Below are 13438 nucleotides of genomic sequence, written 5' to 3'. Positions count from 1 at the left end.
TGTAAGCGAGACATCTGTAGAGCTGTATGCTTTTCTTCAGCCTCTCGTCCAACTGCTGCAGAACAACAGAGAAAGTTGTAAGCTGGAATGAGTTTTAAGGCAGGATGGTATGAGGAGAAGGCAGAAAAAACCCTCAACTACAGAGCATAGTAATGTTCGGTCTGGTGGCTCACAGAAGCTGAGAGGGTTGAACATCTGGGCACAGCTTGGAGGCAACAAGCTGGAGACTGCAGACCGGGAAAAAAAAAACCAGGAGTGCTAAGAGGAGGGTGGTTCCCAACAAACTAAGTCTTTTCTCGACCAAGCACAGCAGTAGAGGTTTGGAAAAGGCAGTCCTAGGCCAACGAAGTAGACATTGCCGCCTCGGAGGTTCGAGGGTTGCCGACTGAACACAGATGCAGTAAGTGCTAAGATCTAAAAGGGCTCCCTCCGGGACGCAGGGGAATGGACTTAGGTTTTAGTGCCGGAACTTACACCCCGACGTTCGGCTGCTTGCGGCTGTCTACCGGAGAGATGGGCATGGTGGCTACTGGGTGGGGAGTGGTCGACCACCGCCTTCCCTGGCTGCTTCTGGAGCCCCTGTACCCCAACCCCCGGCGTCAGCGGCTCCGGCTAAGGCACGGGAATGTTTGCCGGGCGTCATGGAGACGGTGGAGCCTTGGCTCAACAAGCGGCCGCGCGGTTGGCTGGCGGCTGGAGGCCGAGGAGGAGGGCGGAGGCGGAGGGGAGGACAGAGGGTTGGTGGAGCAAGAGCAAGCCCCGGACGACGACTAGAAGAAGGAGGCGGGCGGCCCGGGCCCTAGGCCCCTCCCAGGCTCTGAGTCTCCCGGGCTGCAGGCGGATGGATGGGGCTTCTTCAGGCGGTGGCGGCAGCAGCGGAGGTGGCGGCGGCAGCAGCGGCAGCGGCTGTAAGTGCAGCCTCCATAAACCATCTCTCCTCTCGTAGCCCTGTTTGGGTGGAGGGGCTCCCGAGGTGTCCTCGGTCCCCTTTCTCTGCTTCCCCTCCCCCACTGCAGAGTACCGCCCGGAAGACCCTTAACTTCCGGGGCGGGGCTGAGAGAGCGCGCCGGGCGCGCTTCCCCTCCCGGAGTGGCGCCGGCCACCCAAGGCGCATGCGCAGCTCTGCATCGCCATCCACCCCCTTCCCAGACTGGTCTTTTGCTTTGGCGGTGGCGGTGGCGGCGGCGGTGGCGCCGGCGCCAGTCTTCCCCGGCGTCCGCGGCGCGCTGGGAGTCCGCTGCGGAGTGAGTTCGCTTCGCCTTGTCCGCTTCCGCCTTTCTCCAGTCGGCCCCGGAACGCGGTCGGGGTGGGGTCAAGCTGACCGCCCCGCTGTGGCTCCGCCTCTTTTCCGCAGTATCTCCGGGTTCTGTCTCAGCCCGGGAAGGCTCCTGCTCCCACTGCAGCCCCCTGTGGTGAGCAGGGTCTTGGGCAAACCGGCCCTTTTCGGAGGGAGTGAGGGAGGGAAGAGAAGCTCGAAGAGGGTGTTGTTGTGAGGGAATGAAGTCTTCCCAGGCCTTGGGTGTATCCCTGGGGGCAGATGCCTCCCTAGTCTTTGAATGGCCTTGTTCTTTCAGCTTTTGGTGGAAAGATCTCTGGCCTGGAGACCATCTCTAGTCCTCGTTTGCTGTGTGACCTTGGGCGAGTCACTACCTCTCTCTGGGGCCCCAGTTATACCTAAAGCTTCTTCCAACGCTAAAACTCTTAATTTTGCAGAAAAGCTTATGCAGTTCCAAGATTGGCCCGTCTACTGAGGCCGCTTAGACGAGATGACCCGGACTTGAGTGAACCTTTCTTCAATCATGGGTGGAATGAGGCGACCTATTTATTGGATCGCTTCTATTCCTTTATCATCAGTTACAAATTGCATGACTCAAGACTCATTAATGTTTTTCTAAAATTGTCATGGGATTCCTGTCCTAATTCCTGGCCGTCTTTTTAAAAATTAGAGACAGGGCGAATGGTGAGCTTGTAGTATCATCGTCTCTAGTCTCGTTACTACTGAGGCTCTCTTTCCTTTGATCCAGATGGTGTGGTGGCTCGATTCTCCCAGTGCCTGGCTGAGTTTCGGACGTGGTTAAGAACCAACTGGTTGAGGTTCAATGCAGACAAGACGGATGTGATGCTGGTAGGCAGGGGCACACTTGGAGATTAAGGGAGGGAAAGTCCAAACTCCCTCAAGTAATATAAATGTTATATTACTCTTCCAGTGTTTGAGAACTGCTGATGGGCCAATAATTTCCAGAATTTGGGTGAGATAAAAATAACATGTCAACAATATAAAAACTATCAAAGTATCAGTTTGTGATAATCTGATAAAATGGAGCCACTGGATAAAACTCTTTATGTAAAAATTATGAAAAGAAAAACCAGAACTGTTCTTTGAAGAACCAAAAGGCTATATAGGTGTTTTGGGGTGGCGTTAATAATAAAAATCAAACTAACAAAAAGATGATGCTGATTGTCATAGATGTGGGGCTTCCAAATGTAATGCATTACTGCTTTGTAACCTACATTTTGCCTGCTAGAGTAAAGGTAAAACTCAATTTATCTAAAATGCACATTTTAAAAATAGGTGAAGTTTTTTGACATTTATCTATCTTCAACCAAATTAGTATAGTTATTCATAAATTTTCACCTGCACATCATGTGTAGCCTGTCACTCTTAAATAAAAATTTAAGGAAATAGTTAACACAATAATCTCAAAAGGGACTCATGGACTCTGAAAATTGTTAGATACAGAATTTGGTTTTAGGGTTTTGAATGTGCTGTTTTAATCTATTTCATTCAAACAGCCCCAGAGTCTGAATTGTTTTCTTGGTGCATTTTTTTTGTTGTTCTTGTTTTTGTTTTTTTTTTTTGCGGTACGCGGGCCTGTCACTGCTGTGGCCTCTCCTGTTGCGGAGCACAGGCTCCAGACGCGCAGGCTTAGCGGCCATGGCTCACGGGCCCAGCCGCTCCGTGGCATGTGGGATCCTCCCGGACCGGGGCACGAACCCGTGTCCCCTGCATTGGCAGGCAGACTCTCAACCACTGCACCACCAGGGAAGCCCTTCTTGGTGCATTTTGAGAGGTACCTTTTTGAAGTGCATAACATGTTTATATTGTATACATTATATTTGAATCAGGTATTGGTCCTGAATAAAAGGTTATATTTCTTAGGTATGTGTAAATTGCCAGGTTACTTATTGGTTAGTTTGGGATACTGGCTGAAGAAAAATTGAGACCTTAAAATGCTTTTGTTAATAGCAAAATAACTTCGAGGGGTTCGTGTGTGTGTGTGTGTGTGTGTGTGTGTGAGTGTGTATGTATTATGTTTGTGTATTGCAGCCTCTATAAAATTGTTTAAAACTTTTTAATGGAGTATGCAGTAACTTGCTTAAAAAGAATTTCCCAATATGACAGCAGTTTTGAGTAGCTTATGTGGTAAAAGTTAATGTTAGTTTGCCTGAAAATAAGGAAGCCTTTAGGTGGGGAATGGGAGCTAAAGAGGCATTTATTCAGGCTTTGTATAGTGATTTTTTTGTTTTGGGACATTAGCCACAAACCTCACATATAATTGGAATTAACCACACCTTTTAGCTTAACTGTAAACGTTTTACTACACAATTCTAACAGCTACCATTTTGGATATCACAAAATAAAGATTATAAACCGTAATAATTTTAAACAGCTCATAGGCAACGGTGAATTTTCTCATGCTTTCAACTCTGTAATGTCCCGTTTTCAGCTCCTCTGGTATCAGTAGGCTTTAAAGATTTATTTTTTGTTGACCCAAGTATAAATATTGAGTGTTTGTATTTGAATACAAAGAAGACATCTGTTGAATTAATCCAAAGTGCTGAAGAACTCAGGGTAATGGGTGGAAATACCAAGGAGGTAGATTCTGGTTTGTTAAAAAGAAGAATGTTCCAAACATTAGAGGTTTTTTTGAAGAGCAGCCTTTTCATGAGATAGTGAGTCATTGGAGGTGTTTAAGCTTAGGCAGAAAAGCCTGGTAGTGGGGAAACAGAATGAGGGATTCCCACCTAGACAGTGTAGAAATTGACTAAGGACCTCTAAGATCCCATCCAACATTAAGATTCTATGACTAATGAATAGTTAATTTTTACATATTTGATACTGAAGAGGTAAGCAAGCGTTTTGAGAATTTGCTTTCCTTAAGATGGCTCCTTAAAATTTTTGAAGTATAGCACTAGAATAAAATGGGGAGTAAAACTATATTGAATTCAATAATAATGTTACCAATGACTTACAATATTGGAGCTGTTTCTTTTTACCTTTAGAATATCTGAACCTAAAAAAAAAATCATGTAACCCACATTTACAAAAAAAGGAAGGAGAAAAATGTAGAGGGAATGTTTCCCCTAAACGATAATGCCACATAAAAATAGTAAAATTGATAACACAATATTAATAAACCTAAAAGTCATTTATCAGTAAGGTGGATATCTATTCAAATACGTCCCAGACCTCGATATTCCTGACAATTTCAGAATTTATTCAGTAGCTTATTTATTCAGTAGCTTAAGGGACCGTGATCCCCAGCTCTTTATCACAATTGGGATTCTTGTTGATGAATTAACTGAAGAATCAAAGATTTAACAGGCTTAAGCAAGTTATTCCTGTACCTTGCATTTTGACAATACTTTTTAATTTTCCTTTTGATAACCCGCTAAATTTCATATATTAGCTTTAGTATTTAAATGGATAATTCTCCTTCAACCAGTGGTTTTATAAAGCCTGAGTTTCTACCTCTAGGCCCCTTATTTTTCTTATCTTTACCCACCTCAGGTCTATGCACATACATTGTTCTTTGCCTTCACAGCTGTTTCCATCAAGCATCTCAAAGTGAAAAGTGTTTGAATATGAACTGGCTTATACAAAAGTCATTTCTATTTCGAGTCCAAAGGACTAAGGTAATTCAACAGGGTAACTCAGAAACTGTATACCTATGCTAAAATATTTATTCCCTCAAGGAATCCTGAAAAACACTTTTATATAAGTATTATAAAAAAATAAAATGAAAATACTGTACAGTACAGTTAATGGTAAAAATTGTTTGTAGATTTGGGAACCTTAAAGTTTTCCTTTCTCTTCTTTCCCTTGCTTTTCTTTCAGTAGAAAATGTGCATCAGATGTTTATGTTTAATTGGTTTACAGACTGTCTGTGGACTCTTTTCCTGTCATATTACCAGGTAATGTCCTTACTTAGCAGCTACTTCATATACCTATAAATGCACAAAATATTCATGCACAAATTATTATTGGACATAAGAATTTCAAGTTAATGTTGAATCTTTGGAAATAAGCTACTTAATAGAGTCTAGAATTTTAAGGGAATACAAATAACTTAAAACAGACTTCCCCATATTCCTTGTAAGTTAAGTATCAGTTTAAAGAAAAATTGTATACGTGCACGTTTATGCAATATATTGCAGAGCTGGCATCACATTATTTGGAGGGAATGAATGAGTTTCATATATAACTTGTTGACTTTGGTAGTCATTTTTGAAATTGCAATAAGAAGAACCCTTGAACATTTGGGGGAAAACAGGTCTTTATGAAATAAGACTTTCTAACTTCTGGTTTGGTAAAATGTGTTAGTGCACGTTTTAATATCACGTTTGCATTACCCAGTATCTGCCTTAGTAATGGAGGTGAAACATGTTTGTTATTTTGCAATCATTGGCTCTGGCAGTCATCAGAATTGTCACCAAAGCCACTTGGCAGTTCTAGGCCAATACATTAAAATAAACTTTTAACTTGCAGGCATTTCAGGCGTTGCACATAAGCAAGTTCTCCATCTATGCAGTCGAGTCGGAGATTATTTATATCTATTAAAGAGCAGCTTTTCAATATTTCACATTTAAAAATTTTCTCTAGTTGTGCAGAATTCAGCCGTTGCACAATTATGTTGCTACTGGCATTGCAGAAGGTGTATGAGGAAAAGCAAATGATATATGAGGATGGCAGTCTACCTAGCACAATCCCTTTTCTTAATCTCTGCTGTGACCTCTAAGATTTTGGTACATGGGATTTTACAGTTCCTGTAGGGAAAGAACCGAGAGAAATATCTGTCAAGGGATAACCGCTTTCAAAGCGCACTAGTTGCAGCTGTTGCATCACAGCAACATCCGTTTTCTAACAAATGCACTTCAAAAAAAGCCTACATGTGAAATGTATCGTATCTTTTCCCCTGCGATATGAAGGCAGGACGCGGCTAGTTTGGCTAGTTTCCTCGACCTCTCTGGTCCCTAGAGCCCTCTCCCGGGCTGGAGTCGCGGATCCGCTAGAGCAGGCGCCGGGCACTAAGATGCCCGCCTCCCCCCACACCCACCTTGGCTCCGCCTCCTCTGCGCTCCTCCGGGGGAGGGCTGCCTCGGGGCCGCGCGCGCGCGCTCCGGCCTTTTCCCTCTAGTCCAGCTCAGCCCGGGCGCCGCGAGGGGGCGGAGTGGGGTGTGGTGGGCGCGCTCGGGCGGCTCCTGCGCGTTCCCGCCGAGGCAGCGGCGGCGGGAGCGGCAGAGAAGGTGGTGGCGGCGGCGGCTGGAGTCCCGTTGCTGAGTCTTACATCCGGGTTCTGGCCGTGACCCAGCTGCGGCCGCCGCGGAGATGTGACCCGTCAGTACGGCAAATATGGCGGAGGTAAGGGAGTGAGCTCCCCCTCCCCGTCCCGGAGCCGGGCGCCCCCAGGTCCGGGCTGGGGAGGAGTGGAGTGGGCCTGGCTAGGGGAGGCCCAGCCCTGCTGGCGCCACTGCCCACCTGTTGTCCGGAACAGGCCGCGCTCTGGGCGGGAGCTTTCCGTGGAACTTAGTTGGGATGGGTCCGGGGGCAGGAGGAAGCGGAGGCGTAGTTGGACTTCGGGGGGCACTTTGAAGGGTCGAGGGTTGCGTAGCCGTGCGTACGGAGAGGGGCGAGGGGGAGGGGGCGCCCGCGGGGCTGGGGCGCCTGTGGCGCAACTTCGCCGGCCGGTGCTAGGGGCCAACAGAGGAGCTGCTGCTTCCTCTTCTTGCGAAGTTTCTTCCTTCCCTAGCCGAGATGCTGTTGCGCCCTTCCGCGTCACCCTTGTCGGTTTGCTACTGACATTCTGCCTGTGTTGGGGAAAACGGCCTTTGATTAACTCTGTAATTTTCTAGATGGTGACCAGATGAGCGTGGAGAAATAAACCTGGTCTTTCGCAATCCATTCCTCTAGGTTGGGGGAGTCTCCCCATTTCTTAAAACATTCCCCTTCACCCCCCACCGGAGAACCTCTTTTACTCTCTTTACGTTTCAGAAGAGTTGCTTTCTCCCTTTCTTACCCCCCATCACTTTCCAGGCATTTACCCCCCTTGCAAATCTAGGCTGTCTATTCTTGTCTTCTTTCTCTTCCAGTTTTTTTACCCCTTAGGGAAAAATTTTTTTTCCCCCGTTTGCTCTTTTTCTAGTAAAAGAGTTGCCAAAGTCCCCTTTTTCGGTGGCAGTTGTTTTACATTTTGGGGCCTCAGATCGGTGGGCAAATAACCTCTCTCGATTAATTTGAATTTAGTATATGCTACTGGAGATTTAAATTTTTCCCTCTGATTTAAACCTTTAAATATTTGATTTTTTTTTAAACACGTTTTTTCCCCTTACCGTCTGAAGAATTCGCTGTCCTTTACTCGCTGGAGTTCAAGAGGTGATATATTTGGACTTTTATGTCTTCTTTGAGTAGAGCCACTCTAAATGTTGATAAAGCCATTTTTATTCATGTGAGAATTACCATTTTCATAGTCTCAGAGGCACCTAAAAACAGATTCAGGAAGTAGGTAATTTTATTTATCATCCAACCCCAGTTTTTGTCTTCATTATTTGCTAAATGAAGTCAATGGTGAGTACACTTATCAGTACCATAATTTCTCCTTTTAAAACCTTGGAATACAGAAACATAGGTTATGGAAAAGAATCTTAATTTGGAGGCCTTTTCATGTACCTGTTGAGTGGAGAGACCTAAAGCTTAAACAGTTTTCTGGAGTGGCTCTTAGGGTGCTCCTTCCCCTTTATGGAAACTGACTTTATATTTATGTCTTGGAGTATTTGCTATTAAAAGAGGAAGAGATTTTACTGTAGCAGGATTGATTGCTGCCAGTATTATTTTTAAAAATTCAATATTCTGATTTAAAACTAAATTTAGATCTTAGGATTTATTTCAATTTCTTTTGCTCTTTGTGGTTAAATAATTGTATTTCAAGAAATTATGAGTTGGAGAAAACATAGTTCTTTGTATTTCACTTAAATGTGACTGGATTTATTTCACTGGGCTGAAAGGTTTTTAGCCTTGATGAGGTTCTTAAGTGATTCTTTCCTTCATATGTAACAGGGGAAGAAGGGGTTCTGTGTAGCTGGATTTACATATATTTTGTCAAATAGTCTTCATTGGATCCCATGCCCATTAGATAAGCAGCAGTGTGTTGTAATAGGAGATGTGGTTTCTTGCCTCGTGGTGCTGCTCACAATGGTTTGAGCTTTAAGTTCTGTAGTCATATTTTAAAGCAAGATATTACTGAAGGAAAATATCTTAGCGTATGAAAATACGGTGAAATTTAAATTTAAAAGCTTACTCAGAAATTTTAACTGCCTACCACACTGAAAACTTAATATGTAAATAAAAGCATTTTAACATTTTATTTGTTTTAGAAATTAAAGATGGTTGCATTCATGTAAGAGAAGAAAAGCAATATTTTGAGCCACTGGTCATTTCCTAATAGTTTCAAGTGTATGTTTTAGTTTGCTTAAACATTACATCATTTGGAGAATGGAACTCTCATATTCTGTAGGAACACATGGATAGTTCAGTTTCAGGGAGAAAAAAACCCTGAATTTTGTTTTCAGTGCACTTTTTTAGTGACCTGGTATCTTAAAAATTCATCTTTTATATTCTTCCATTACTTGTAGATGGTTTTATTTATAGTGAATTTGGAGGAAGAGCGGAGGAACCTTCATCTCCTACAGAAAATCTAGAATAAAAAAAAAATTTTAGAATGATTTTAGAGACTGGTCATTTTAAAAATTAGATAAGGAGAAATGCTTGTTTTATATTATAGAGTGCTTTTACTTTTATGTGAACGCTCAGGAGATTCATTCTTTATGCTGCCAATACAAAGCATGTGGTAAAATAATTCAAATGCCGTGCTCTTGCACTTTTGGTTAAATAGACCTGAGTATTGACACTAACTGATAAAATAACACTAAGCGCAAAGTGACAGTATGCGTTTATTTGATAAATCTGAGGGGAAAACGGGTTATTGAAGAAATAAGTTTCCAGAGAAAAATGTAGGTATTATGCTTCTGTGCTTTTTTGTTGTTGTTTCCTACATAGAATGACCCTGACCTTGTTTCTCCAGAAAAATATTTAATTCTTAAATACAATTTGCTTTAGATGTGAATACAAAACACTAATTTTTCATACTTGATCTGATCATCTTAGTCCATAATAGTATGTGTTTAATGCTTATTAAAATTGTAGTAACGTTAAAAACATACTTAATGTATACAGAAGTAATAGCATATGCTCCCTTTCTTAATACTTTTTGGTAATATTTCTCATTGTTTATTATCTCTTAAAATTATTAATCAACCTTCCAAAAGGAGGCTCTCCTAGTCACACTTAAAGGAAGGAAATTACAGCGCAGTGGCAGTTTTACAAAGGCAATGAGAGAGAGAATAAGAGGAAGAAATAGGCGATCCTTTAGGTTTTATAAGGAATGTGGTGAATAGACCTTTGGGAATGAACAATTTGTTTTTTATTTCAGAGTTTGTAAACACATAAGGGACTTCCTTTTCAAGGAAAAAAAGCCACAGCATAGTGCAAGACCTGTCTTTTCACCTAGGCCATATTGTTGTCTCATAAAGAGAAGAAAATTTAATGGATTTGCTATTCTGTATTAGTTTAAAGTATTTTAGTATTTCCAAAAATAATACATAATCTTATTTATTCACTATCCAATCTGTCCATTTCTCTTAAAAACAGACTCCCTGTTTAGCATTTTTCAAGGGTATTTGAATTTTGTTTCTTAAGGAAATGGGATCATCTTGACTGCTGTTCTTGATAGTGTTAATTTCTACTCTAAACAAAACTTGTTTTACTGCAATGAATTTAGGCCTTAAAACTGCTAATGAAAAAAAACCTTTTTTTGGTGTTTATACTTAAAGAGCTATTAAGGAATTATCCAAAGTGCTTAACACCAATGCATGAAAGTCTTAAAAAGCTTAATTCAGAAGGAGTAATAGTCAAAGTGCTTGATAAGGTAGGAAAGATTAGTTGGGAAATATAGAAGTGAATTTCTTTTAGAGAATTCTTGAGACTAATCATTTTCCCAAATAATTCAGAAATACAACACTGCCAGTGAAACTTCAGTGTTTCTTCGTAAAAGGTAATCAGCTATATAGAAATTTATTGCATAAAGTTCAGATGGAGTCCCTGTATATTTCAAAAGATTTGCAAATTCATTGCAGTGATTAAGTTCACATACCAGTTGTTGCTGGGACCCATTCTGTTCGACTTATGCCGTGGCTTAGAATGACTTGTATAATAAGGTTTATGTAGATATGAAATTCATAAAGTAGCAACCCCCAAAAGCTTTTTGCACATTGAGATCTTTTTTTCCCAGTAGCCCTAGATTTTAAAAAACAATTTAGAAGAATCTTAAACATATCCCATCCATGGAGCTAAGTACTCCTCAGTAGTGTTTATGTCTTTTGAGCAATTCATAATAAAAGTAAAGAACTTAGATCTCAAAGGAAATTGAACTAAACTTGAAGAAATCTAAATCTTTTCATCTAAGGGAAGATGAAACTGAGCAGAGAGCTTACGCAATTTGTCCTAGATGGTGCCGTTTGTGGCACAATTAAGACTGGAACCTAGTAGGCCTCTGAATTCCTAGTGCTGAGTAATAGCAGTTCATCCTCTGAATTACTACTACTGTGGTAAACTTGCTAGTTTTAACTCCAAGGCTTTGTTAACCAACAGCAAAGTTAAGTGATTTAATTGTGTATGGAGGAAGAGAGATGGTGGGCCCTGGCACAGTCTCCCTGCCTTCTCCACCCTGGAGTAGGCCCTAAACTCCTGTCTGTCTTCATCCCGGTGAGAATCTGTGATTCAGTGTCTGCATTACTAAGTAGGTGGTAATAATACTTAAATGGTGGTGGAATTGGTTTGAGGGGAACAATTAGGACAGTTATACTTACTGAAAAATACGCTCTTGATTGCCTGGGATAAAAGAGTCTAATGACTACTTCATGTTTTTACTACCTTATTTATTTATGTTTTAGTAATGGTGATATTCTAGTTAGTTGATCTTTTATCTCTCAGTTTGCAGTTTTCTGGTATATGGGATATTTCTTACCATGGTCTAGAAAAATACAGAAGAAAAACATTTGAACAAATTTGAGGCATTGAATGTTTTACAATTATTAGCAGCTTGATCAACTGAATCATATATATGGGTGACAGTATAAAAGTTGCTATAAAAGTTAACAGAGTTCATTCTTTAATTTGATTTAGCCTATTCATATTCTGTCTCTCTAGTGTTTTCCATCTCAGATAAAACAATTATGTACCTAAAAGAAAACTAGGTTATTTTTCAAAATTATACAGACTTGTTAAAAAAGAAAAAAAAGGCAAATACTAGGTTTTCTTGAAAATCTAAAAGTAAAGGAAGAAAGTGAAAATAGCTCATAATTCCACGACATAGTCTTTACTGACTTCCTTTTTAAAAAACAAAGAGTAATGCTTGCAAGTGGTTAAAAAATTCCAACAGTACAGAAAGGTATAAAATGAAAAAAGCCTTCTTTCTGCAACCCATACTCTAGAGGTAACTGTTGTTAACAGATTCTTGTGTATCCTTTTGGGGGAAAACTTTTTATGTATATTCCAGCCCAATTTACTCTCTCCTCTATACTTTGCTTTTTACTCCTAACATAGCTGTCTGTTTATCCAGATACATGTACCTATATATACATATATATTTCTTTTTAGCATTTTTTTCTCAATCAACAGAAACAGAACTGTCTCATTCTTTTTAATGGATTAATAATGTTCCATTGCTTGGAAAAACTATATTTCATTTCTAACTAGTTAAAGGATGGACTTAAATTTTTTCCCAACTCTTTGCTATAGACAACTTTGTGGTGATACATGATATACATGTATCTTGGTGTGCTGTTTTAGGCATATCAGTAGGGTAAGTTCATGTTGGCAAGATGATCTCCAGAATGCTTAAACTAACTCATACTTCTGCCAGTAATGTATGAGTGCATTTTAAGTGCATTTTAATCCCCAATGTAAAAATTTTCTTTACTGCTTACATTTTATAATTTGAGCTTTTGCTAAAAATAGGTATTGCTACAAATGATTACCTGTTTAGCTTTAGTTTTATTTTTCCCCTCCTTCTTCCTTTCTAATTTACTGTAGTCATTAACGGTAGATGTTGCAGGTTTTTCTGGAGGGTATTGTTAGAGATACCAGTTCCTAATGTGACATAAATAAGAGTCTGACATGACAGATGACAACTTGCAGTCACATTTTTAAACATGCTTTGGATAGATGAAAACCATTTTAAAAAGAAAGAGAAAGTAAGGAGGAGAGAGGTAAAGATAATTTTTTTTTTTTAACATAGTTGTTTCCATGGGAAGTATAGAAGGAATCAGATCCTAGGCTTTACCTTCACTACCCACCATGGAACCTTGATCAAGTTAGTTTATCTCCCTGGGTTTGCTAATCTATAAAATGAGGTAGGTGGGGCAGGTTTTATTGTCAGGTTTATGATCAGGTAACCTTATGCATTTGAAAATATGTAGTGCTCTATGAACATAAGCTGGTTCTGTTGTTCTTTTAAATACCTAAATAAAAAATGCCCTCATTTCATACTAAAGTTTTCTGTATTATGATACTAATCTCATATTTCATTTGAAAGATAATCATTTAGTTTGTTGGTTGGACAAAAGTAATGTTTACAGTATACACTATTTTCAAATGCCTGTTTTCAAGAAGCTCATCTTTGATTTAATTGGATATAATTAACTTTCAGGAAACCGGTCTCCCGTCTTCATCAAACTGATACAGTAGAATTTTATTTTGAACATGGAATACTAAAATATGTATCTATAGGCAAACCATTCCTACTTCCCCTCCCCCAGTTCTAATCTAGATATACCATCCATCAAATCACGGTTTTAAAACATTCTAGTATGTCTTACATAATATGATTAGTGCTATCTTTGAGCACTGAGTGTTCTACCTTATGCCAGCTATACTTACAAATGCTATCAGTCCTCTAAACATTTCGTATCTTAATAAATGGAAGATATTTCAGGCCTTTTTCAGAACATTAAAGTGGTAACTATTTACCAGTAAAACAACAATCAGTGTGGTGTCTATTGGCATTTAACGCAGTCTGAGGCGTCTTACAAATACAAATACAGA

At 40.3% G+C, this 13438-nt stretch overlaps 2 protein-coding genes across 18 annotated transcripts in view; one reads left to right on the top strand and one right to left on the bottom strand.

The window, feature by feature from the left end:
• The window catches only part of DNAI4 (dynein axonemal intermediate chain 4), a 125046-nt gene extending 124403 nt beyond the window's left edge, over window positions 1-643 (bottom strand). The window contains 2 exon segments of the mRNA XM_060142545.1: window positions 475-586; window positions 589-643. Of these exon segments, the coding sequence (XP_059998528.1) occupies window positions 475-586; window positions 589-643 (167 nt within the window).
• A 105-nt stretch (window positions 644-748) lies between these two features.
• MIER1 (MIER1 transcriptional regulator) overlaps window positions 749-13438 on the top strand; it is a 56508-nt gene continuing 43818 nt past the window's right edge. For 3 of the 17 annotated variants that reach the window (XM_060139805.1, XM_060139817.1, XM_060139818.1), the window contains exons 1-2: window positions 749-908; window positions 2025-2125. In XM_060139805.1, coding sequence (XP_059995788.1) covers window positions 842-908; window positions 2025-2125 — 168 coding nt within the window. In that variant the 5' untranslated portion in view covers window positions 749-841. The other 14 variants (XM_060139820.1, XM_060139807.1, XM_060139810.1 and 11 more) reach the window with 10 other exon arrangements.

This window comes from Lagenorhynchus albirostris, chromosome 2, assembly GCF_949774975.1.
Source record: "Lagenorhynchus albirostris chromosome 2, mLagAlb1.1, whole genome shotgun sequence".
Classification (NCBI taxonomy): Eukaryota; Metazoa; Chordata; class Mammalia; order Artiodactyla; family Delphinidae; genus Lagenorhynchus; species Lagenorhynchus albirostris.
Note: the sequence above shows the minus strand (reverse complement) of the source record. Positions and strands in the feature narration are given on the sequence as shown.